This window comes from Pseudocercospora fijiensis, assembly GCF_000340215.1.
Source record: "Pseudocercospora fijiensis CIRAD86 unplaced genomic scaffold MYCFIscaffold_1, whole genome shotgun sequence".
Lineage (NCBI taxonomy): Eukaryota > Fungi > Ascomycota > Dothideomycetes > Mycosphaerellales > Mycosphaerellaceae > Pseudocercospora > Pseudocercospora fijiensis.
The window spans coordinates 6,652,841-6,679,554 of NW_006921532.1; the positions used below are offsets into that span (position 1 = coordinate 6,652,841).

The 26,714-nt window shown below is 44.7% G+C and overlaps 3 protein-coding genes and 1 non-coding gene across 4 annotated transcripts; 2 read left to right on the forward strand and 2 right to left on the reverse strand.

The window, feature by feature from the left end:
- Positions 1-14: 14 nt before the first annotated feature.
- Positions 15-2,912, forward strand: MYCFIDRAFT_206086 (uncharacterized protein; the record flags this gene model as incomplete). The annotated part of the gene is made up of 18 exons (XM_007923425.1): positions 15-144; positions 170-286; positions 313-378; positions 404-417; positions 456-512; positions 543-592; positions 621-665; positions 697-717; positions 752-880; positions 907-971; positions 994-1,190; positions 1,230-1,258; positions 1,293-1,714; positions 1,767-1,960; positions 2,032-2,097; positions 2,129-2,163; positions 2,219-2,239; positions 2,265-2,912. The coding sequence occupies 18 exons, from the start codon at positions 15-17 to the stop codon at positions 2,302-2,304; spliced, it is 1,698 nt and encodes a 565-aa protein (XP_007921616.1). The 3' UTR covers positions 2,305-2,912.
- On the reverse strand, positions 2,254-3,803 carry MYCFIDRAFT_213375 (uncharacterized protein). Its single transcript, XM_007923426.1, has one exon. It carries the CDS (start codon positions 3,718-3,720, stop codon positions 2,347-2,349), a length of 1,374 nt encoding a protein of 457 aa, XP_007921617.1. The 5' UTR covers positions 3,721-3,803; the 3' UTR covers positions 2,254-2,346.
- Positions 3,804-4,507: 704 nt separating this feature from the next.
- MYCFIDRAFT_192794 (uncharacterized protein) lies at positions 4,508-6,930 on the forward strand (the record flags this gene model as incomplete). The annotated part of the gene is made up of 2 exons (XM_007923427.1): positions 4,508-4,913; positions 5,294-6,930. The coding sequence occupies 2 exons, from the start codon at positions 4,508-4,510 to the stop codon at positions 6,928-6,930; spliced, it is 2,043 nt and encodes a 680-aa protein (XP_007921618.1).
- Positions 6,931-18,614: 11,684 nt separating this feature from the next.
- MYCFIDRAFT_t13 lies at positions 18,615-18,774 on the reverse strand. Its single transcript has one exon. It is a non-coding gene; the product is annotated as a tRNA-Asn (tRNA).
- Positions 18,775-26,714: the final 7,940 nt, after the last annotated feature.

Consider the following 26,714-nt stretch of genomic DNA (forward strand, 5'->3'; position numbering starts at 1 on the left):
AAGTGCGCTGCTGAATGTCGTCCAAAGGTGGTGCATCGCAAACCTGCTTCGCCATTCTACTTCAACACACCCAAATAATGTACGCACAAATCGACGATTTCCACGGTACTGACCAAGAATATATCCGATTTCTTGAATTATCAGGTCAACACTGTCAGACGACAAAGAGGATATGCGCCGTCGAATGGAGACAACATTGACCGTGGCGAGTCTATGGAATATCGAGGTCCAGCTGGCGAGACTGCATCATTTCCTGTAGATGAGACGCTCAGTAGTAGCGTTTCGCGTTGTTTCCGTATCGTTACTTGGAAGCCACAATTGGGGAACCATCCTCCCCGGCGGCAAAACCTAAAGATTTGAGCCAAGAGATCATTCTGGGTGTCATTTAAGTATCTGTGGGAAGTCCTGAGGACACTGGTGGAAGCTCGCTAATTGGTTGAGCTTGGTTTGGAAAGGCTGAGCAGGGATTTTGGATCCCCTTTTTCCCCACATGTCTACCCTCCAGGTTTGCTGTGGTGTCTATCCGGAAATTGATGATAAAGGCAGAGTCAAATGAATCAGCCTTGGAGATTGCGATATCCCACACCCTGAAGTGTAGATCTGCGGGCATTGCTTCTTAGTCTTAACAGTGTCCTCCACAAAGCTGAAAATATTGAGCGGGGTTGGTGTCTTCGCAGTGAAGCAGCAGCCGCCCAGGGCAAGGGGTACGTGGTCGCCGTGAAGTCGTAAGCTCTTCTCAGTCATAATAAAGACGCTTGACTTGGAACGCGGGTATTAGATCAACAAGAAACGAGAACGCAACTGTGCGATTGAATCGATCAAGTGGCCATACGCTGCTTGATACGAAGCCATGCCCTGACATGCGGTCGGGAAATGTTTCGTTGATAATGCGTTCACGAATGCCAGCGCCAGACGTTTCGATTGTCATGGCATGGCTCCCTCCTCCTCTCTTCTGGTCAATAAATTTGCATGTGATCGACGTGAATAGGTGAGCTGTGCATGGCATGGCTGGACCATCGTTCCATCCTGGAAAACTTTCAAACAGGATAATGACCCCATGGGTGGAAAGTGCTGTTGAAAGAGAGTCCGCCGGCGCTCTTGACTTCCCAGTACCTACCTGGCCAGCCGGAGGCTCCAGTTCACGATGTCAAAATGAGTTTCGTTCACTGATTCTGTGTCCATACCGGCTGGTGTAGGCGATTCTTACGATGTGCTTCCTTAGGCTCCAGATTAATTGCCTTTCACGTCTTGCGTCTCGGTGTTGATGTCGGTTGTATCTCCTGCTTGATCAGTTGTCACTCGCCACAAGAAAAGGTGATTTTTACCGCCGAAAGAGCACCGTTCCTCCCACATCCAATGATTGCCTGTCGGTTGCCGACTGGGAGGACACTGCGCCCTGCTTTCGTGAAGCATAAGAGTTCGGAGACCTTTCTCTGCCTCGTCCTCTGCTTCCTCCACACACATCTTCCTCAAAGTGCCACATCTCTCACCCTTCTCTCCCTCAAAGTGCCACATCTCTCACCCTTCTCTCCCATCACCACTCACGACCCTTCGAACACTTCTCAGGCCTCAGATCTTTCGTCGTACAACAGCAGCAACCAGGTCACCCCGATCACCACTTGCAGTACAGACTGGGATCCTCAGCACCAGCCTTCGAACGAACGCAAGACCGCCAAACCGCCAGACCAAGCATCCTGCTGTCAAATCCCAAAAGGTCGGGTTTTAAGTCCTTTCCAATGATATATCGCAAGAGAGTCATCTCTGAGGGCATCGCCCGATGATGATAGCATTTTGCACGTTGAGGTCAGATGACATGTCCCCACCCCCGGCGTTGACGTGGGTTTCACAGGACAAATCACTCCTTTCCCATACACAGGTGTTCGACCGACGGTTTGGCGGCAAAGCGTTCGAATTTCCTTCCGATGCGAGCGTGTGTCCACCACTCACCGTTGGGATCATCGTGGAGAATAGAGTCGGAGGAATCTAAAAGGAAGTTAAAAGATCCGCAGTTAATTTCATAAAATGCAATAGGTTGTCTCCTCGCCTTACTATCTTCTCATTCCAGCGTGTCTTGTCTTGTCTTCCCGGCTTGATTTGGTAATGCGATTATCAAGTCAGGTGTCTGTAGAAAATTAAGAAAGGACGAAATGAGGAAGCTGGAAGGTGGGTTTCCAAATAAAGAGGCTGATTAGTAAGAGCAATTGGCATGGCCGTGGAGCGCTCAAAATTTCAATGAGAAGTGACAAAGTCCTTGATCCACGAAGCCGACCTTTGACAGGGAGGTGTCATCTCCCATGTCGATAGGCGGAGCACAAAGGTTTCTATTGTGATCCTTCGATCATGCATCTACCAAAGTATTTCCAAATTCGCTATGGGTGGAAGGTCTCCATCCTCTTCCATCGCATCAGCCTCCGAGGCACCAGGCCGGCGTAGTGGTCGTCTGTGCCAGTGGGCAATGAAGCTTTGAGCAGCATTTTCCGTATGGAAGCCAATGATAAAGACATTCCCAGGTGTACGTCTCGGCGGTTCTTTGGCTTTTGGTTCTGCTTCAAAAGTCGGCGAAGAAGCCGCCGGGTCTGGTATGTCTTCACCCAGCTCCTGTCGCTCCACCCAACGCGCTGCCCGCTCGCTTCTGTCGTACTCCGAAGGAACGCTATCCATGTCCAATTCCCACCTCGTAATCTTTAGGTCGAAATTGTCACCCCCAGACCAACTCAGACCTCGTTTCTTGCCATCATCCATCATGATGTGTCTGATTACACTCGGCTGCAGCTGAGGCCCCTCCATGGTCAGACGAGCCTCGTATGGCATTCTGTCTTCACGCTTAACCAGTGGCCGATAACCTTCATTATTGAAAATGGAAGAAATCATGGGCGTCAAAGGTGGCTGCAGCTGGCGCAGCTCGAGCTTCTGGTTCGGAGGCACTAGCGCAAAGGCCTGAATGGCTGATTGCACGTCAATGCCTTCAACCATCCATCCCGGCGGGGCTGGTATGGGGCTAGCGGTGTTGCTGGGAGTGAACAGCGCTGCGAATCGATGGATGCGCTGGACATGCGCTTTGTAGGTAAACGCACTTAGCACAGACGAGAACAGGATGTAGTATATACACCTATGGGCGAGTGTCTCTAGATCCCGGCAAGGTATCACCTTCTGGATGTCGCCCTCCTTCAGCGTCCAGCCTTCGATATGCTTGCCCTGCGGAATCAGGCGACGGAAGTCCTCCTCTGTGAGATTCTTGCTGGCATTGCGCAGCTCCAGGACAGATGTGTTTGGTCGTGATGCCGCTTTCACGGCGTCCGGGTCCCTTTTCGGTAATGTGTTCTTGCCGTCTTCGCGGGAGAAAGGAGTGGCTGCAGGAGCGATTTGTGGAGATTCACCGATGTCAAGCGGCAGGCGTGGTATTTCTCGTGAAACCTTCTCTTCGTACTTCTTTGATTCCTCGGGAAAGAGCTGTTCGATGAGAGAGGGCTTCTTGGCATCTTGTTGGGGGGTTGACTCTTTCGCTGGCTCTTCTGATGAGGCTTTTGGGGCAGCTTCACGTGGCAATGGTGAGAAGCGTGCTCGCGCTGGCTGTGTTCTGTCTCTGTCACCTTGGCTTTCGGCTGCCTGGGACGCGTCCCCCTGCGGACGGCCGAATGATCGGCTTTGATGTAGCACCTGCACTTGAGCACTCCATTGCTGACGAGCGGCGCGCAGACAGTCGCGTCGCACTCGGATCATCAAGCATTCGCATTCGAATTCGCATCAATGGTCGTATAGAGCGGAGCTTGAGGCGGCCGATGTCAATGGCATTATTGTTCCGATAGAAAAGCGCGGGGGTGAGTAAATGCGGTAGGATGAAAGATGCGATGCGCAAAGTCTCGGCAGTCTCGGTGCACAGACCGTGTTCCTCTGCCCCTGCCTGAGGCGCAATACGTGCAGACTCGGTAGCCAATGTGCTTCCTCCGACTTGCCTTAGTAAGCCAGAGCCAAAAGCCACGGGCCCCACTCTACGCTTGATACAGGTTGCTCGCTTGTTCGTTCCTCACGCTGCCCAAAGCATACAGCAGGCTCCTACATCCGACATATGCGTTGCACATTCTAGCTGAGGGTTCTTGGAGAATCTGCCCAGAGATCTAGGCTACGTGCTGCTAGGACTCGCTTCTCGATCCAATTACAGTCGAGTTTGGTCGATAGCAAGGATTAGCGGTGCCTTGGCAGTCTGTGCACGGAGGCTACTCCAGTGCACGCTTTCACATCACTTTTTTACCAGACTTCTGACATCGTCCTTCGACGACGATCACGCTCGTATTAGGAACGGCAAGCCTGCCCTGCGAACAAGCGCACCTGCAGGCGACACCCGAGAGTCACTGCCCCCTGGTTTTGAGCTGAGCTGAGTCGTGTACCTGCGGTGGCACACTGTTAAAGAGGACAGTCGCGCCGCACTGCCCCAGAATGTTTGGTCCACTCAAAAATACCAGCATCACGCAACCAGGGCTACCGTGAAACGGACAGGGGCAGGGTCAAGATGCACGTGGCAGATGCATCGCACCTCGTTGTGCGTGATCTGCCGTCACAAGGACTTGAAGGCGCATTCAGAGTACATCTTCTGCCAGAAAGTCTTCAACAGGCAGGACTGAAAGTTGGCGACGTATGCAAAATCACAAGTGAAGACGGAAGCATCGGTCATGGCATCGCATGGCGAGCTGACGATCGCATGGGCAACCGACCGAAGCTCCGACCTGCCAAAATGACCCACACCTTCCGCGCTGCGTGTGGCTTTGAGGAAGGCTCGAAGGTCACCATTGCTGCGAGTGACGCCAGTGTTTTCCGAGCCGACAAGATCCTGCTCACCGACATCACACCATCTGAGTACAAGAGACCCGACGATGTTGACGACGCCTGCTGGAAGATACGCATTGCACACCAGTTCAGTATGTCCGACTCGCCCAGAAAGCTTGCTCGATGCTGACATTATCAGGCCAGTGTGAGGCTGTTGCTCCAGGAATCTCCTTCGACGTCGTGGGCAAGAGAAAAGTTCGCAGGAGATACTACATTGACAGCATTGAATCCACTGCAGCACCACGTGCTTCTCTTTTCTCTATTTGGGACAATACTCAGCTCTTCATATCCAGCGCCCAAGCAAGACCTGTTGCCGCCGAAGCTTTTCAGAGCCCAACCATCGCCGTCATGTCTGCCAATGACTCGACCTTAGTCGGTAGCAGCAATCGAGGTAGCGACATCTCTCCGGGAAAGAACCCACTTTCTCCAAATGGCACTACCTCTCCGAGCTCACTAAATACTGATCGTATAGGCGGCCTGCCGGATGTCACTGAGAAGCTCAATTACCAGCTGTCAGTTCTTCTGGCCCAGCCAGAACTATTCGACAGGCTGAGAAAATCTTTTCACGTCAACGAGCCAATACTCATTCACGGGTATGAAGGAACTGGAAAGTCAACACTGCTCAATGCACTCGCGGACTGTGCCTTCAAGAAGGTGTTACGGCTCGACAAACCTTGCTTGAATGGCGGAAGCCTGGCAAAGAACCAGCAGATCATCAGAGACACTTTCGCCGACGCGAAAGAGAATGAGCCATCCATCATCCTGATGGACGACCTGGAGAAGCTTGCGCCCCATGACGATGTCGCCTACGCTGGCATTCTTGGCAAAGAGCTGGACGCAATTCATAACAAGCATATCATGGTCGTTGCTGCAACAAGAGTGGTCGCCGATGTCCAAAGCGTGCTCATACAGCCCCCTAGATTCGATTTTCAGATCGAACTGCCGATTCCGGATGTTTCTGCTCGAGAGCAGATCCTAAATGTGCTGAGACGCAAGCCAGCCTTCGCAAAAGACTCCGTTTCTTCGGAGACCTCTATACGGACGCACGGCTTCACGGGCAAAGACCTCGCTATACTTCACGCTCGCGCCAACCACTGTGCTATGGTCCGCTTCCGACGAGCGATAGAGGAGCTCACAATGGATAGATCATCGAAACCGCCCGCATACGAACAGGCAATTGGCGCTTCACCCACCCCCAACGAGCCAAATCCAGATATAACACTTCGCGACTTTGAAGTAATACTCGCGTCAGGCGCCGTAAAGCCCGCCGCACTTCGCGAGTTCTTCACGGAGAAGCCATCGATTTCCTGGGCCGACATTGGTGGCTCGAGTCAAATGAAGGAGAGCTTCGATCGGTCCATTGGCTGGACGCTGAAGCACGAGTATAAAGACCAGATGGCCGAAATGGATCTCTCACCACCAAAGGGAGTTCTCCTTTACGGTCCTCCAGGATGCTCGAAAACTCTTACAGCACAAGCTGTGGCCAATTGCTACAACTTGAACTTCATCGCGATCAAAGGCGCAGAGTTGATCAGCATGTACGTTGGCGAGTCGGAGCGAGCAATACGAGAGGTCTTTCGCAAAGCTCGGGCAGCCTCTCCTTGCGTCATATTCTTCGACGAGATCGACTCAATCGGCTCCGACAGAGACAGCGGCACCAAAGGTCTGAATGTCGTCAGCACACTCCTGAACGAGATGGACGGCTTCGAGACACTCAAGGACGTCTTCATCTTGGCTGCGACCAACAAGCCCGAAATCCTTGATCCAGCACTAATTAGGCCTGGACGTTTCGATAAACTCGTATTCGTCAGACCTCCAAATGATGTTGCGCGACAAGAGATTCTGATGATTGCGACTCGGAAAGTGTCTCTCTCCGCTGATATAATCATTGATACCCTGGTAGCAGAGACGGAAGGCTATAGCGGGGCGGAGATCAAGCGTATCTGCCATGTGGCTAAGGAGATTGCATTGCAGAGATGGTACACTGGCCAGGGTGAAGCGAGGATTTGTGCAAGTGATTTTGAGGAAGCACTCCATAAAGTCAAGAGAGGCATCAGCCCCGAAATGCTTGCTGCATATGAGGCTTTCGAGAGTGGCGCGAAGGCTTGAGAGGAGAGCGACAGCAGAATTTGGAGCTAAGTTAGCTGGCAAGTGAGTTTTGGTAATCTGAAAGTCACCTAGTCTGACCCACGTACTCTACCAATAGGGACCTTTAGAAATGGTCAACCTGGCCACCGGCTTCCAAATAAGCGCTAGCTCGTGACCGTTAGGTGAAGGATTAATATAGCGCTTTTTACGGACCTTTAGAAGAGGCTAATTAGTATATAATTGAAAGCGGTTTAGTATAGTAAGGAGCCCCTATTCTAGACCTTCTAGGGATATAGACCTTAGCTATAGACCTATAGACAGTGTAGTATACTAAACTATAGAAACTAGAGCGATTGTAGTTACTATAGCTACTATAACGGTCGTTACTATTGCGAGTAAATACCTCGAGGAAAACAGTAGTAATAAGGACCGGTAGGCGTAGAGGGAGAGTAAATCTATACGTAAATAGTAGCACCGCTAGTTAAGGCGTAACCGACTATTTAAACCGGCGAGAATATATAATAAATAGCGCTTCGACCTTCTTAGTTATCCGGAGGCTAATATTAAGGATAACTTCCGCTTTATAAGGCCTAAATTAATAGAGTTAATAGACCTATTAGATATTAGTTTAATCGTATTACTAGTTAGCCTCAAATTGCTACCTATAACGGTGCTTTATATTGTCTATAAGCGGCTGTCTAGTCTAGGCTTCTAGAAGGATATAGATAAGAAGTTTAGCTATTTAGCTACTATATTAAGTTATATATTTAATACGGTAGTATATAGCCTAGCGCTAAGGTAGAAGTCGTTCTTATTCTTTAATAAGAGGCGGCTTAGTAAGCAATATCTCCGGAGCCTAGCGGAGTCGCTATATCTATTAGTTAGAGTGTCTAGTGTCTTCGGATATATAGATAGCACTATAAGGAAGATTGCGAGACCTAGTCGCAACTAGAGGGTGTTCTATAATAGCTATAAGCACTTCTATAGCCTTAAATTCTAAGGTATATAGCTGCCGGATGGAATACTGCTTATTAATAGCCCTTATCCTAGCTCTTACGGCAATAGTCGACTAGTACGCGAGTCTAATATTAACTAGGTATAGTATAAGTTGTTTAATAACGACCCTATCGAAGATAAGCTCTTTCTCTTTAGTAACTCGGTATATAGACAGGTTAATAGCATTATTAGATCGTAGAAGTCGAAGAGAGGCGGCTATTGTAACCCTATATAGGCGCAGGTTACGAAGGAATAGTCGGCTCTACAATTGTCGGTCGAATAGGGGTTTAGTAAGGTAACTAACAACTAGCTATTCTTCGAGTATAAGAAGGGGCTACGGACTAGTTTAATGCCGATAGGGTCCTGCTATTTAGTAGTAGTGTTACTTACTAATTGCCTATCTTACTATCGTAGAAATAAGGTCGCTACGTACTACGGTTTAAGGTGTCTAGACATTAGAGATTACTTAGGTACTAAGCTACTACCTATGCCGCTAGTAGGTATAGAAATGCCGGATCTAATGCGTATAAACCCTTCTAGTAATAGATTAGAGGTTGGAAGTAATATAGAAGATATAGGGGAAGTAGTTATTAATAATAGTAATAAAGAATAGTAAAGAATAGCGATAGATTAGTAAGGAGATAATATCTAACTCTTCCCTATCCTCTTATTAATACTCGGATTAGATACAGAAGAGCTTCGGATAGCTGTTTTACTATAGCGAGAGCTATATACCTTGCTTCTTAGTATCTTAGCAAGATATAAAGGCAGAGAATAGTAAGGGGTGTAGAAATTTCTAGAAGTCTTCGAAATTCACTATTAGTAACTAATAGAACTGTAGCATTATAACTAATAGTATCGAAGGTAGTAACAACTATGCTAGAGAATTCGCCTCTTACTAAGTTTCTTACTAATTCCGGAACCAACGAGTACTTAGAATACTATATACGATATACCCGATTTAGTCCTCTTCGCTTAAGTCTAATACCTCGATTACGCGAATATTGTTAGGGCTAAAGAGGCTACACGTAATTGGCATGTAACTAGGCTAAGTAAAGCTAGGGTCTCAGTGCCTTAGGCAGGGCTTAGCGCTTAGCAATAGGCTAACTTGCCTACCTTCCTCCCTCTCCTCCTAGCTTCTTATCGAATACTACCTATACCTACTACTACCCTATCTATCTACTAACAGACCCTTCTTATATAGTATTCGATCTACCCTTTAAGGGCAGCAGCTAGATAGTTCTTATTTCAAGCTTTTAGCGGTATAGCTACGAACAAGACTAATCTAACTATATTGTGCCCGAAGAACGGGACCTATACGTACTATTCTATCGAAACAACCGTACCAATTATTAAGCAAGGCCTTCTACACGGCCTATTACACTGAGTTAATCGTACTAGACTAATATCTACTAATTCCGCTATATCCGTATCTTAGGGGCTAATAATATATTATTAGTGTTACCCCCTATTACAATAGCCGGCTTATTACGAAACAATAACCGTGCTGCCGCTAGCAGCGCTAGCAACGACAATACTAGTAGCACAGTACCTACTAAAGTGCCTATTAAAGCACCTACTAAAGTGCCTCCTACTAAAGAGCCTACTACTAGGCCTATCGAAGAACCCGTAATTCTAGGTAACGACCTAGAGTTGCCTATTAACGATATTCTTAGCAATATTGTTAACCGTCGATATAGCTAACTAGCCTTTAGCCCTTAACTATTAGGGAGGCTTTAAGAAGCTACTTAAAACAGGCTTACTACCCTACGTTAAGAATAATAGCTAAAGGATAATCTCCTCGAGCTCCGTCGCCTTTAGGAGGCTCCGATAGCAAAACTAATAGCGGGACCTTCTTTACTATCTATCTAAAAGAAGGATGCTAAACTTAAGGACTATACTGTGTTTAACGGCTCTAGTCGAAAGCAGTACAACGACTACATTCGTAACTATAAACTCAACTAGCGCAATGTACTAAGAGCGCTACTAGACGACTATTCCTTAGTCGTATACGCTATATAGTACATTAATAGCGACCTAAAGCGTATATAGGATAACTATTTCGACTCCCTCGACGACTAGACCGCTATTTAGTAGCAGACCTATAAAACTATTATACTAGATACCCTTAGAAACCCTATACTAAGGCAACAATATACTTAGGACCTATATCTTCGAGCTAAATAGAAGACTAATCAATCGGCTCGCTTATTTAAAGCCTATTTGAAAACCCTTAAAGACGACCTTCCGCCTAAGACTAATTCTATATAGATCTCCGAGATACGCCTAAAACTTAGATAGGAGCTTATCCTTAAATTAGACCGTCGCCGTGTGTTCGAGCAAGCTAATCTAATACGCATTTAATTTATAGTCGAAGTAGAAACAGCCGAACGGGCTGTTTAGCTCTAATAACGACTAGAATTAAGGATCCGACTAACTAGTACTAACCGTAGCAACCGTAGCTACGGAGGAAACTAAGGGTCCTACTAGGACAACAATGCTAATAGTAGGAACAGTAACAACGACCGTAGAAGAGGCCGTAGCCGGCGGCTATATAGAGGAGGCCGCGATAGGGGCCGTAGAAGGGGCTCGTATCCCTATAATGCTAACCGCTCTGCTAATAATAACAATAGCTACGGCAGTCTACTAACTAGATTGAAGTGCTTCAATTGTAATAGTACTAGCTATCTACTAGGCTAATATAACAAACCTAAGGACTAGGCCCGAATTAACCGTACTTCCGCTAAACACCGAAAGCACCTCTTAGCGGCTAACGCTACCCCTATAGGCTAACCTTCGAAAAAAGAGTAAGCGCCGTACCAACTGTTAGCCTCGTACGGCGTAAGACTATCGACATTATACTAGCTATAATACGCTCCTACCTTGTATAGGACACGAAGGGTACTACCTATTAAACTAAGGTTATGCTAGATCTAGGAAATTCAGTTAGTGCCCTTATTAGCTATCGCCTAGCTAAGCAATTAGACCTTCGACAACTGCCGAAGACTAACCTACTAACCCTTGCTTAGTTTAATAACGCTCGGCACTTAACCTATAGGGCCTACTATATTCCTATAGCTCTAAAGGACGACCTCGGAAATAAACGCCTACTAGACTTTACTGCCTACGTAGTAGATATAGACAACCTATATAGGGGAGCTACTATTGTTATTAGCAACCCTATTCTTAAGTACTACGCTATAGCTATAGACTTAGGCATTTAGAAGTAGCGATTTAGAATCGCTAGGAAAGAGGACATTAAACACATTAATATTAGCGAGTGCCCTAACGATATTAGGGTCCTGTTTATTAGTAACCTAATACTAGCCTCCGCCTTAGCTAATCCGACTACCGATTTGCTCGGTAGTAATAACGATGAACCTATGCCCCCTAATAATCCTAATCAGCTTGCTCGTATACTAGAGCCTATCCGAGAGACCTACATTAATGTATTTAAACACTACCTAGCATCGACATTGCCTATGTTTAAAGAGACGGATTATAAGATTAATATTATAGAGGGCAAAGAGGTCCCTTTTAGACCCCTCTACAACCTTAGTAAGCGAGAGCTTACTATATTGCGTAAGTACCTAGAGGAAAACCTAGCTAATAGCCGGATACGGTACAGTAACAGCCCTACTAGTGCCCCTATCCTATTCGTACTAAAGAAGGATAGTAGCCTACGCCTCTATATCGATTATCGTAGGCTTAATGCTATTACTATTAAAGATCGCTATCTACTTCCTCTTATTAATAAGACCCTCGATCGCCTTTCTAGTACCTACTACTATACTATATTAGATATTAAGGACGCCTATTACCGCATTCGTATTCGTAAGGGCGATGAATAGAAGACAGCCTTTCGTACTCGCTATAGCTATTTCGAGTACTTAGTTATGCTATTTAGGCTAGCTAATGCCCCTACTATATTCTAGTCCTACATTAATCGGGCCCTATTAGGCCTATTAGATCACCTCTGTATAGTTTACCTAGATAACATCCTAGTTTATATACACTTACCTAATATTGTAGAACACTAGGCCGTAGTACGTAAGGTCCTCGACCGCCTACGAGCCTATAGACTGTATTGCAAACCTTCTAAATGTACCTTTGCTACTAAGGAGGTGTTATTCCTTAGCTTCCTCGTATTAACCGAGGGTATTAAGGCTAATCCTAATCGGATCAAAACAATTACTAAATAGCCTGTTCCTACGTCTATTAAGGAGCTTTAATCGTTCCTCGGCTTCGCTAATTTCTACCGCCGCTTTATTAAGGGCTATTTACGGCATGTAATGCCCCTAACTAAGCTTACCAAAACCAAGGCTAACCCGTCTAGAGAGTTCAAATGGACTAATAAGATACAAGCCGCTTTTAACGGTCTAAAGAAGCGGTTTACTAAAGTCCCCTTACTATACTATTTTATACTAAGTAAGCAGATCTGTGTTAAGACTAACGCTTTACAGTTCGCTATATCGGCTATTATGTTATAGCAATTAGATAAGGACTATTACTAGCACCTAATTGCCTTCTTTTTACGAAAGATAATCGATATAGAGCGTCGCTACGAGACCTACGAGTAAGAGCTCCTAGCTATTGTCGAGGCCTTTAAGTATTAGAGGCACTATCTCGATAGTATATAGTATACTATTTAGGTCTATACAGACTATAACAACCTCCGTAGTATTACTAAGGTTACTAGGGTTATAGGTCGATAGGCTAGATAGGCCGTCTACCTCGCCGGGTTTAATTTTAATATATTACATCGGCTAGGCGTAAGTAACCCTACTAATAGCCTATCGAGGCGACCTAATTACGATAGCGAGACTTAGTATATTAATTTATTGTTTCTAACCCTACAGTATAAGATTGCTATAGCCCGTATTGTTAATAAGCAAGCGTAGGATAAGCGGACTTCCGGACCCCGCGGCGGCAACAAATACTATAGCGGAGTTGTCGTTCTTCTAGTATACGTTAAGAAGGACGTAGATCGCTCGAGCTATAATAACTCGATTAAAGATATTGCTATCTATAGCGATAGCACTATAGAAGAGGTTGTAGTAGTTCCGGCTACTAGTGCTATTAGATATATATAATACGTACCTCGTTCGATAGCGAGGGTGCTATTAAATAACCTTACAAGTAGGGATAGTTAATCGTTTATAGATAAGCTATTACGTGCTTAGTAGAGGGACGCCTTTGCTGTCGAGCGCATTAATAAGCTTGTAAGTAGACGGGCGACTCGATCTAGTAAGAGTAACAACAATTAGTCGATCGACGACAAAGGTTACTTAAAGTTTAAGGGCAGATACTATGTCCCCGCTAAACAATCGATTAGACAAGAGCTTCCAAAGAGGCACTGTAATAGCAAGCTCGCTAGTTGCTATAGCATAGAGAGGTCGTACGAGTTACTATCGCATATATACTACTAGCTAAATAGTAAGCGGTATATAAAGGAATATATACAGACCTATGTAGTATACTAGCGAGTTAAAGCACCGAAACACTTACCATTCGGCGAGTTGTCTTCGCTCCCTGTTCTAAAGAAGCTATTTGCTAAGCTAATAATAGACTTTATTATAGGCCTTCTACCTACTAGGCGTAGGGGCAGCAAGGACGTATATAATGCCATCCTTGTTATAGTAGATCGATTTACTAAAGGCGCTCGATATATCCCGGCGCGGAAAGACTAGACTACTATTAATACAGTAGAGGCGCTATAGAGTAACATCTTCTATACCTATTAGGGAACCCCTAAGGGGATAGTCTCCGATAGGGGCTCGACATTCATATCTTACTATTAGAGCGAGATTTGCTTATAGCTAAGACTAAAGCATCGGCTATTAATAGCCTTCTATCTATAGACTAACGGTTAAATAGAGAGGCAGAATGCTACCCTATAGCAGTACCTACGCAGCTACATTAATAAGAACCCCGAGGATTAGGTTAACCTCCTATAGCCTATAGAATTCGTATACAACAATAGGATATATTTATTAACCAAGATCTCGCCCTGCATAGCTATAGTAGGCTAGAATGCTGCTGTGCTATAAGACCTGCTATCGCTCGAGGCCGAGCGTAAGGAAAGGGAAGCGCGTTAAGTACCCGAAATACTAGCGGCTATTAAGAGGGTTTAGAAGATACGAGAAATCTATACTAAGATAGCCGAGAAGTTAATAAAGGCTTAAGAGTACTAAAAGACCTACTACGATAAGCGCTATATATTAATAACCTTTAAGCAAGGCGATATAGTTATGCTTAGTACAAAGAACCTCCGTATCCGTAAACACCTATTACCTAATAGCAAAACAAGGCCCAAGCTCGCACTAAGATATATTAGCCTATTCCGCATTCGAGAGGCTAAGGGCATACAGGCCTATTAGTTGTAGCTCCTACCTTATTATACTATCTATAACACCTTCTATATATCCCTCCTTAAGCCGTACTACCTACGCGAAGGGGATGAAGCCCCTATAGAATACGAAGACATACTAGCGGATAGTAAGGAGCTATAGTCTATAGAACGTATCCTATAGCATTGTACTAGGTAAGGCAAGAAGGAGTACCTACTAAGATAATAAGGCTATTTACCTAAATAGGACTCGTAGGAAGCTAAAGACTCTTTTAAAGACATAACTAAGTTGTTAGATAAGTATTAGACTAGCGTAAAGAACAAGAAGAAGGCTAAGGGCCTATAATGTTACTAGAAAGGCCTAGGAATAATGCTACCCCCGGGGTGCTATTAAGCTAACTAATTAGAGGCAAGCAATTGTTAGTAAAGGATAACAAGACTATACTACGATAACGGACGCGTAACGAGTACTAACGAGCGCACTATTACTATTAACTAATCGCCTGCTCTTTTAAGGAATCTACCTCTTTACTAGCGCACCCTATAAGACTCTCCTCTTAGCGCCCCTCTTGTTTCTATATCCTATTAAGGCCTAAGGCCTAGGCGGTCGATAGAGGCGGCGCGCGCGCATAGGCGAATAGTATTAGTAATAATAATAGTAACGATAGCGTTACGCTTATACTAAAGGGCGACACGGCCGGCGCGGCTATATTAGTAACGGTATTGCGGAGTATATTATTAGTCGAAGAAGGAAATTAGAAGAAGGTAAAGTTAGCGCTAAGACGACTAGCGCTACTATTGTTAATATTACTTACTATTGTCGCTACGCCTATAGACACAACCTTACCTATACTACGAGCCTAAGGCACCTTTAATTAAAACTTTAATTAAAAGCTTTAAGCCTATTAAAGGTTTAATTAAAAACTTTAAGGCTAAGTTAAAACTTTAACTAAGTTAAAAGATTGAGCGACTAATAGACTAACTAAGGGCAAAAACTATAGAGCTAAGCTAGCTAGGGTCGATCTTGCGGATAATAGGTTACTCCTCGATCTATCTAACTCTTTAAGCGAGGCGAACCTCTACTACTATACTTATAATAGCCTTTACCTATAGAAACTAGACGAGCTGTGTTTTTTAAAAAGATAAGATAAGATTGACACTTAAAGGCTACTAAACCTAGCTAATTAGGGCTAGCGAAACTACGAACAATAAGAATAATAACCCTCGGAAGCGGACAAACCCTCGGAAGCGGACATTACTAGGTCTTTTAAGAGTAGACGTAAAGAACTCGATACGACATTACTTAGAACGGAGGCAGTGCTGCAATACCTCGTACGTCTACCTATTATAGTAGGGAAGACGCGCTCGTATTATAATTAGTCGAAGGCCTTCAATTCTTATAGATACATATTACTTTATAGTTTATTATATATAGAGATAGCGTAGTTAGAGTTGTATATTGTATTGTTAGAGGTAAGGTTTGATATAGTTACATAATTAGGTAGTTGAGTGTTCAATTTAGCGCGGGCTAAGCAGCTTATTAGACTCGCTAAGTTAGCGGCAATAGAGGTCGTAAAACATAGGCAGGCTACAAGGGCGCGGCCTTTAGAAGGGAAGCGTGTATTAGGGCTAAAGAGGCTATACGTAATTGGCATGTAACTAGGCTAAGTAAAGCCAGGGTCTTAGTGCCTTAGGCAGGGCTTAGCGCTTAGCAATAGGCTAACTTGCCTGCCTTCCTCCCTCTCCTCCTAGCTCCTTATCGAATACTACCTATACCTACTACTACCCTATCTACTTACTAACAGACCCTTCTTACAAATATCTACGTACTAGCGGCTATTAATTTCTAATGTCTAACGCTTCTAATACCTACGAGACAGTTCTATCGCTATCGTAGCCGTCGTTACTATCTCCTATCGGCGTAAGAACGTTAGTAACGAGGTTATCGTCCAAATCTAAGCTAAAGTCGGTAACTTGCGACAACTGCGAAGGAACGAGAGGTACGTATCTAATACGGCTAACAAGAAGCGCTCTTAGCTCGTTAAATTAACGTACTATAGACGCGTGTATTAGCTTTATACGCTTCTTAGAGCGGTTGTCGATATCGTCTATTCGGCGGATTAAATAGTAGTTATTCGATAGCTTAGAATACGCAGTTCTTAGCTAGTTTGCTAATATAGTAATCGCCTCTCGAAATAGCTCTAATACTCGACTTAACGACCTCTCCTTATTCAGCTGTTTCTTACTATTAATATACAGCCGATAGCGCGTCGAATATAGTATCGTAGTAGGAGGTATATTAGTAGCATCTAAAAGAGCCGGATTTAGTAATAGAGTCGAAGGTAATAGAGTCGAAGGTAATAGAGCTATAACAACTAGACGCGGTAACGATAGACTTGTAATAGCTACCGGATCCTAAAGCCGCTACGATATAATACGGAGTATATTGTTTTAGACCTACTAAGCCGGAGTCTCGTAAGCACGTAACTCCTTAGTAGTAAGTAGCTTATCGCGGAGCTTCTTATTATTATATAATATAGTATTCTTAAAGCGATTAAGTATCTATTTAAACTCGGAGTCGTTAACAACTATACTAGAGGTAGTAAGAAGGACTCTATACTCGAGGACACGCTTTACGATCTACCTGCGAATAAGGCCGTCTATACCTCGGATAGTACGTTGTCTAGTAGGTCGATTGTCGTTATACTACTTCTAATAGCGCTTTATTATATCTCTTATTCGTCCTTCTATATAATAGCTAGAGTTAGCCTCGAAGTGCTTAATAATTAGTAAGGCGAAGTCGTCGGAAATCTTACTATCGCTATTAACTCGATTGTAGTCGTATTCTATACTTTCTTCTATACCTTTAGTAGAAGACTAAGAGTCGCTTAAATCTAGTGCAGATTATTAGACTACAACCTGTTATTATCGCTCCGATTGCCGCTAAAGCTAAGCTATTAAGGAGGTATCTATACCTCTAATAACGACTAGCCTTAATAGAGTTGAATTTAGTGTTTAATTAGTAGCAACACTGCTATTATCGCTGTCGCTCTAGTTTGAATTAGTTAATAAGCTCGCTACGGATATAGAGCGACTATATAGCCGCTTAATAACCGACTAAATTATAGGTAATAGACTTCCGACTAGGTATAGCTATATTAAAGACATATCTATATAAAGAGGGTTACCTTAGAGAGCTACTTAGATAGGTATAGGCGGTGCCTATAGTAGTAGGTAGACTAGTATAGCGAATACTAGAGTTAAAGAGCCGGAGCCTAGGTCGATAATATAAGAGAAATAAGAGGGAGTGTCTATAGTAGCTATAATCGAGAACAATAGTAGTTATACTAATAAACTAAGACTTCTACTACTTCCGTAGACGTCTCTTATCCTATAGACGATATACTACAATTAATCCTCGAATTTAGATTCTATTTAGTAGCCCCCTATTGCTAATTATACTAACGGCTATATACCTAGACCTTTATATATATAAGCTAGTACCCTCTCGCACTATCTTAAAGACCTAATAGCTACTTTCTACCTTACCGTCGCTAGTTATAGTATATAGCTTATTCGGTAGTACTAAGTCTACTAAGAAGCTAGTTTAATAAGCTAAGCCGGATAGGGCTTAAGCCCCCTTCTACCTCCTTCTACTTCCGGTTAAGGCAGGATTACTACCTATACGAGTTGTGAATATAGCGTATTATATACTTTTGAACGACTCCGTTCAAAAGCACGGTCTAGGCCTACGAGTTGATAACTCGCAGGGGTAGAAAACCAGCCTTCGAAGGATGCGGCAGTAACCCTCGTATCCACCTTGTTCGCCGATTCGAGAGACCCCTGCAATTTGGTGGCTTCTGAAGGTCCCTAATGGCATACTCACGTTTGGTCTCATTCTCCGTGAATTGCTTGGCTTCCCCAGATCTTCAGCTGCCATTGTAGAACCACTACGTCACGCTCAATCCATCTCCACCTGTTTATTGGCAGCGCAGCTGCCAATCTAGACACCGCGGCCACCGCCCGCGAAAATCCAAGTTGTCCGCCAAGACCGAAATGATTGGCTGAGAAATTTCGCAGAAGTAATATGCAATCAAAGATTGAAGGGAAATTTGACTTACCCCGGATTTCAGCGTAGAACGTCAATCGAAACAAAGATTAAAGGGGAATTTAACTTACCCCGGATTTCTTAGCTTATTAGCTAGGGTATTAGCTTGATAGTAGTAATATTTAATTCAAGATTTAAGTACATTTCCTATTAATTGCGTATAAATAAAAAAAATAGCTAGTGTAGGACTAGTGTAGGACTCGAACCTACGACAAGTATATTTCCTATTAATTACGTATAAATAAAAAAAAATAGCTAGTGTAGGACTCGAACCTACGACCTCTTAACCCCCATCGATCTTATAACTCCTTTAAGACATATACCTTCATATAGCGGGGACTATATTAAGTAGTATAGCCGGGAGAAATAGAATCATTAATGGTTAAGAATCATACCACTAGACCAACTAGCCGATATATATAGAATGGAAACTAATACTCTCTATATACTTATAAAGTAGGAGCTAATAGCTCGATTTCTATGAAAATTTCACGTTTGATAGAACCGACCCGCGCGGTTCTAACGGTGTAATTTTCATTGAAATCGAATCAATATTCATTGAGATATTAACCGCCGAAGTTAGAGCCAACACTAGCCAACACCTACTAACACTAAATTCGAAGGTAGTCGATTTCCATGAAAATTTCACGTTTAATAGAACCGACCCGCGCGGTTCTAACGGTATAATTTTCATTGAAATCGAATCAATATTCATTGAGATATTAACCGCCGAAGTTGGAGCCAACACTAGCCAACACCTGCTAACACTAAATTCGAAGGTGGTCGATTTCCATGAAAATTTCACGTTTGATAGAACCGACCCGCGCGGTTCTAACGGTGTAATTTTCATAGAAATCGAATCAATATTCATTGAGATATTAACCGCCGAAGTTAGAGCCAACACTAGCCAACACCTACTAACACCAAATTCGAAGGTGGTCGATTTCTATAAAAATTTCACGTTTAATAGAACCGACCCGCGCGGTTCTAACGGTGTAATTTTTATTGAAATCGGATTAGTATTTATCGAGATATATATAGGATACTCCGTATTCTATAGCTATCTAGTCTAGAGGCGCCCTAATATACTAGCCTATAGGGTACTAAATATTAGCCTAATCGGAGGGGCTATAGTAAGGCTCTAGGGCGTCTAGTAGGTATATCGACTTTTTTTTATACTAGACGTACAATTTTCGCTAAGTCTACGAGTTGCGCGCGTTTTAAGAGCGCTCGCGAGGCAGGGTCGCCCCCGAAGTAAGGGTTTCCTATATAAAAGTGGCCGGCTAGCGGACCTACTTTGGGAGCGGAACCGCCTTATATAGAAATCGTATCCTAGCACGTTCGGAGGATATGTATATAGGAGTAGTATTTTAGATTCTTTAAAGGAACTATTTTACTGTCTTATATACGTCAAGGAGTATACCTTTAAAAACCCCTTTCGCCGAGGGAAACTAGGTACATTTACTACGGTCCTAGATCGAAATTTACCTAGGATCTATATAATATGGATTCTAATTCGGATACTACTCGGGATCGAGTACAAAAACAATGTTCGAGGTGTAAAACACAACGACCTCTAAGCGATTTTAATCGAGAGGGTAGGCAGTCCTATAAGACCTGTCTTACATGTCGCGAGAAACAGGCACGCAAAAGGCGGCTATAAAGGCGTTCGCGTAGCCCTACTATTAACGTAGAAGCCCCTAATATTTATCGGAGAGGTCGGGACGAAACCTCTATTGAAAGGGAGCAAAGACGGGCTGTCGCGAGAGAGGACCGCGCAAATCGGGCGTTACGATCTACTAGGGCTCCCTTACTTGCCCGCGATATAAATTCATTTACCTGTAGCGGCTGTAATATACCTCGGCCCTATAGAGAATGTCGGGTAGTTAATTCTACCCTCTGCTCGTATTGTTCGAATCCCGGTATTTCGGATATTACTACTGAGCTAAAGTGGTGCGAAACGGGTAGCCACTTTACTACCCGATCGGAATTTCAGGCCGGTAGTCTCGAATATGGTTACTGCCGGCAACACGGTATCTTTCCCTCTACGATTCCTAGCTCTAGTAGGGCTTCCGAGTCGTCGAGGTCTCGAATGAATAGGCGTTCTCTTAATCGAATTCGCGAGGCAGCCCAGGCTACTCGCGAACTAGATGAGGGTAATCTTAGCCTTAAAAACGCCGAAACACTAGAACAACGTCGTACTCGACCGGCTCTATCTAATACCGACTTCGACCGGTGTATACGATTTAGCCGACAGGGAGATACTATATCTTGGATACGGTGTCAAATATGCCCCCGCCGCTGGTTAGATCTTAAGCTAGATCCTACTACCGGCGCTTGTAGCTCTTGTTTAAAGGCTATTAAGTCGAACCCCCCTCGAATTCCCCCATTCTCTAGGGCAAATAATATGGACCCGGGCGAGCTACCGGTAGATTTGCCTAAGCTTAGCGATATAGAACAGCTCCTAATCGCTAGGGTCCATACTGCCGTTAACGTACTTACGGTCCGGGGCTAGCAGTATAAGTACCGCGGACATGTCGCTCATTTCCTTCGCGATATAGTCTCTGTTTATAACAAACTGCCGCGACTACCTAATGAGGTAGATATACTATTACTTAGGCCTCGGAACCTAAATACTAATGAGATTGCGTCCTTTAATCGCGAATTCCGCGTTCGTAGGCAGGCTATTAAGTTGTGGTTAGAGTATTTAAAGGATAATCATCCCGGATATTCTGATATCGAAATAGACCCTACGCTATTGTCTCAGCTTCCGCAAGATAATAGCGTATTAGGTCAAATTCAAACCGAGTTAGTAGAGTCCGATGAAACTACTACTAGCGATCGGCCACAATATTTAGATACTACCGGCGAGGACGAGGAATTTCCTATTGAAACCGCCGCTGTCCCGCAATTAGGGCAAACCCGGGATCCTAATCAAACCCTACTAGATGACCTACGGTCTGTAGAGAGTATAGCAGGGGGGGATAATCCCGAGGTTAGCCGGGTAGGCCCCCAGAATCCGACCGAAGTTAGCCGGGGACCCCCCGGGACGAGTCTACATCGATTAGCCCAGCCTCGCAGTCTACCCCACTTAACGTGGCCCTATTTATAGGCGCGACCTATCGACGAGTGGGATACTAATAGTAGCCTTCTATCACTTGCCTTTCCGTACCTATATCCTACAGGGCAGGGCGATTTTTATAGCCCTCGCGAAAGGACAGTTGGTTTTAAGGACTATATTCAAGCCCTACTATACTATTACGACGGTCGATTTGGTTCCCATACTAGCTGGCGGTATACGGTATTTAATATCTATTACCGAAGCTTAACTCGTAGCCAGTCTACGTACCTTGCCCGTAGTCTCGAAGTTGCTAATAGCCTTACAAAGGAGCAACTACGGGAGGCCTTACTAAACCCGGAGTCCCCGGATTCTAAGTCTATTTTAGACACAATTACAAGGCACGGGCGGTCCCTAATTGGTACGAGGCCGTATATGGGCGCCCGCCGAATGGAACTAGAAGCGATGGTTCGGTCTCTAGGATGTCCGGCGCTTTTTGGAACCTGTAGTCCCGCCGATCTACAGTGGGACCATTTACTTCGGTTAAGTCCGTTCTATAACGAATGGAAAACAGGTAGTTCGGCCGATTCTATCCGTCTAGCACGGGAGTTTCTTAAGGACTATCCGCATATCGTAGTAGATCTATTTAAGCGTCGGTTAAAGCTCTTGTTTAAGACTGTCCTAGAGCCTAAATTTAGGGTATCTGACTCATGGATTCGGTTTGAGTTTCAAGGGAGAGGTAGTATTCACGCGCACTTTTTTCTTTGGATAGACGAGCTACCATCGATTAGTGTTACTACTGACGAGGGGCGTTCGGCACTTGCTACACGTTGGGATAGACATATCGTTGCCTTAAATCCGGATACTAGTCGGCAGGGTGCCCCTATTGGCCGTAGTGCTATAAATTCGGATACCTCGGAAATAGAAAACAATCTCGAGTTTCTCTCGGATCTTGTAAACCGACTTCAGCGGCACTCGTGTAACGATTATTGCCTACGCCGTAAGAAGGGACAAGATGCGGCCGATACTACGAAATATTGCCGGTTTCACTTTCCGCGTACTATCCTAGAGAGGGCCGAGGTTTCTAATCGCTATAACGACAAGTTTGTTACATATATTGCCGAGTGTAACGATCAGAACCTTAATCACTTTAATCCCCTTTTAACGATGGCCTGGAGAGCGAATACCGATCTTACTCCGTGTACCGATATTAAGGCAGTACTACAATATATTGTTAAGTACTGTTCGAAAGCCGAGGTTGCTACAAAGCCCTATTCAGAACTTATACGGGATATCCTGCCCCGTATATCTGATAGGAGGCCCTTAGTCTCGCTTGCCGCTAAGCTACTTAATAAGCTAGTTTCTCAAAGAGATTGGTCCGCACAAGAGGTTTCGTTTATTCTACTAGGTTATAATTTAGTAGATTGTACGCGGCAGTTCGTTAACCTCGACTGTAGACCGCAGGCAGAGCAACAGGTACCATTTGGGCTAAACGACCTCGGCGAGGGGCACCCCCAGCAGACTGCGCGTAGGACGATCTATATGAAGTATAGCGATCGACAGGAAGTATACGCTACTGTTTCGCTCTTCGAGTTCGCGACTAGATTTAATCTAGGCCGGAATCCGCCTACGAGGTTAGCGGATAGAAATCCCGACCGGATTCTTCGCTATATCCCGCTATATCCTAGCGATACTAGCGATCCGAAGTACGCGCAGTACTGTCGGTTTAAGGTTGTACTACACGTCCCTTGGATAGTATATCCAGTACTACCCTTCCGATTCCCAAACTCGCCTATTTCTTATACTACGTGGCCGGCTGCCTACCGGGAATTAGAGCGCCGGGAGTCGCAGTATCCTACACTTAGGAGGGACTATTACGGCCGTCTAGCCGAGGAGAACGAGGATTTTGAGGACGAGTTCGAGGAGGAATATCCTATTACCGAGGATGAGGAGGCTATATTTAACGAACTCGGGAACGAGCATCCTAGCGATAATAATCGGATTCGCGAGGAGCTCGAGTTAGGACAGCGGGGTATTGATATTTCTGCTGACTGGAGTCCCTACTGTGGCCGTTTTAAGGATACTATACCCGAGGTTTACGAACCGCTAGCTCGGAATAACTATTGGCGGCGGTTAAAGGAAAGTTCGACCTCGAATTTAGATGTCGAATCTCAGGCATCCAACGCCTATCTATCACTAAATCCGGGGCAAGCGGCAGTATATAGTGTCTTTGTTAAGAACTACGAACAGTTTGTCCGAGAGTTTCCATTCGGTACCCGCTTAGGGGCGCCCGCCAACTCCGAAGGCGCCCCGCAGCTATTAATTAATCTCGACGGCGAGGCGGGTACCGGAAAGTCCTATGTAATCGAGCTACTCTCGGCTCGGTTACAGGCTCTTGCGCGGCGTACTGAAGGTAGTACTCGAAGTCCTATTGTTAGACTTGCCCCTACTGGGGCAGCGGCGTTTAATATCGATGGCTATACTATTCATTCCTTCTTTAATCTACCTATTCAAGTCGATCCTATCTTAGACGAACTTGGAGACGAGGCTAGAAAGGTCTGCCGCCGACGGTTAGAAGGAGTGCGTTTTATAGTAATTGACGAGAAATCTATGCTTAGTATTCGTCTACTAGGTTGGATTAATCAGCGCCTATTCGAGATCTTTCCTGAAACTAAGGCCTCTACCGACTTTTTTGCCGGGTTTAGTATTCTTCTAGCCGGGGACTTCTGTCAGCTTCCGCCCGTCGCGGCTACCGCTCTCTTTACTACTAAGCGTTTATATAACGCTATAGATATCTCCGGTCGTAATTGCTACCGAGCCTTTAAGTATACGCTACGTTTGTCACAGGTTGTCCGGCAATCCGGGCAGGATAAGACTGCCCTACAATTTAAGGATGCCCTACAAGCCGTCCGGGTTAATAAGGTAGAAGATAGGCACTATAATCTTCTTAGACAGCGTACGTTTACGCCCTTCGGGGAGGCAATACAGAGAGACTTTAAGTCTGCTATCCGGCTTTACTCCTATCGTACTACGGTAGAGCAGTTTAATCGTACGCAACTCTTAGCTAGCGAATATCCGATACTTTGTATTAGCGCTAAGCACGACTCTATTTCGAGTAGTCGGCTTGACGAGAAAGAGTTTCAAGGACTCTATTCCGAGCTATACTTAGTTATTGGATGTCCGGTACTTCTATGTCAGAATATCTGGACGGAGATGGGTTTAGTTAATGGTAGCCGCGGCCAACTATATATTCTTCTAAGGACCGAGGAACGTAGAGAGTCCCCGGGATACTATGCCTCGCTGTCTACTCGTTTATTTTCCCGAGTTTCGTGGGGTTGGACTAAACGAGCAGATCGACGCTCGGGGGGGGGCCCGGAAGGGTGCGGTTGTGCCTATCTTTCCCGTACGGAGGGCACGCGGTACTTACGGTACTACGGAGACACAATGGCGCGAGCAATTCCCTATAGTAACCTGCTATGCGATTACGATTCATAAGTCGCAAGGTATGACTTTAGATCGGGTTGTCGTAAACCTTAGGGAGAAGCAAGTATCTCCCGGGGCATTCTACGTAGCCTTATCGAGGGTTAGGGCCTATAAGGACCTCGCTATCGAACAAGACTTTGTAAAGTCGGATATTACTTTTGGTATCTCCGATATTACGAAAGATAGGGATCTAGATTGGCTAGAACGGACGAAGCAACTCCTATCTGTCGAAATTACTAGCCCTACTACTACGCCACGTAGTATACGTACACAAAGTCTAGCCTTTGGTTCGCCAAGGTCTATTCCTTCAGTCTCGACTAGGAAAACACCTTCTACCCTCCGTAAGAGTATCGATCCTTCGCCGGTTCGGATTCCACCTATCCTCCGGCCGTCTTTAAGGGATACTAGGCAGAGGAGTCCGTTACGGCATGGAACTACGCAGGAGGAATTATGGGGTGGCTCGGTATCGCCGGATTTATCACCTAGCCCGGCGGATCCTAGCCCTACGTTACTACCGAGGCGAAGAGCGCCTACTATACCCCGTCCGGAGGGGCCCCCGGAGGAGTACCTAATGGCTGGTGGGATAGGAGGTAGTAGTCCTATACCGGAGTTAGGTTTCGAGGAGGAGGAGTACTTTGTATATTAATCTACTATATATGGTTTTGTACTTAGGCGGCGCTATATCGGAGTTAGGTTTCGAGGAGGAGGAGTACTTTGTATATTAATCTACTATATATGGTTTTGTGCTTAGGCGGCGCTATATCGGAGTTAGGTTTCAACTTTCGAGGAGGAGTACTTTGTATATTAATCTACTATATATAGTTTTGTACTTGGACGGCGTTTATAATAGGCTGTAACTACTAAGAGGAAATTCTATTATCGAGTTCCTATCTAAGTAACTTAACAAGTTGCTAGACTATTGTACTAACTCGCGCGGCTCTAATTCTATAATTTAAGTAAACGTATATATTTCTTTGATTTTCGAATATATCTAGGGTTTATAACGGACTAAGTTGTCCGGTAATAACGGTATAGTTTCTACTAATATTGTCCTAATCTATCCTAATACTCTTATAATATATTATATACTAGCATTATAAATATATCCCCTTAACTAGTATATTTAATTTCTATATATACGTTTATATTTCCCCTTGCTATATATACTATCTTATATATTATATATATATATATAGACTTATAGTATAATTTTTATTAGAATCGTATTAATACTAACACATATACTAACCGAATACTAGACTCTAAATCCGATAGTCGTCGATTGTAGTTAAAATTTAGGCTTTAACGATTGTAATAATAAAATATTGTTCGTAGTTAATCTCCTCTACCTTAGTCTTTTTTTTTTAAAAAAAAAAAAAGCCAACCAAACACCCTCCGGAAGTACCCATTCCCGACCCGTATAGCTTCAACGTGTGCTATATTATAGCGTAGAATCAGCTACACGGTCGGGGGATTACAGTCCTACTCGGGAATACAGAATGGTAAACACTGTGAGTAGCCGGCCAGCCCCTGCTCCCCCGGAGGGGCCCTCAATAAAGCGTAGTCTAACGATTGGGCCTCGGGGCGCCCGCATCTACTACCCTCGTCAGTAGTGTATCTGATTGGCTGAACGTCCTCGGGTTTTGCGTGTATATATCTGCCCATCTATGCCAAGAAATCCGGGGAAGCTGATATAGCTCAGCTGGTGGACGCTCGCTTTTTTAAGCAACGCCAAGCCGAAAATTTTCGAACGTGGGTGACCTCTGCGCTGCCACTCTTGGAACGCGCCCGCGGTCCACAACACTTCCTAG

Coding starts and splice junctions, on each gene's coding strand:
- MYCFIDRAFT_213375 (XM_007923426.1), bottom strand. CDS start 3,720: ATGATCCGAGTGCGACGCGACTGTCTGCGCGCCGCTCGTCAGCAATGG.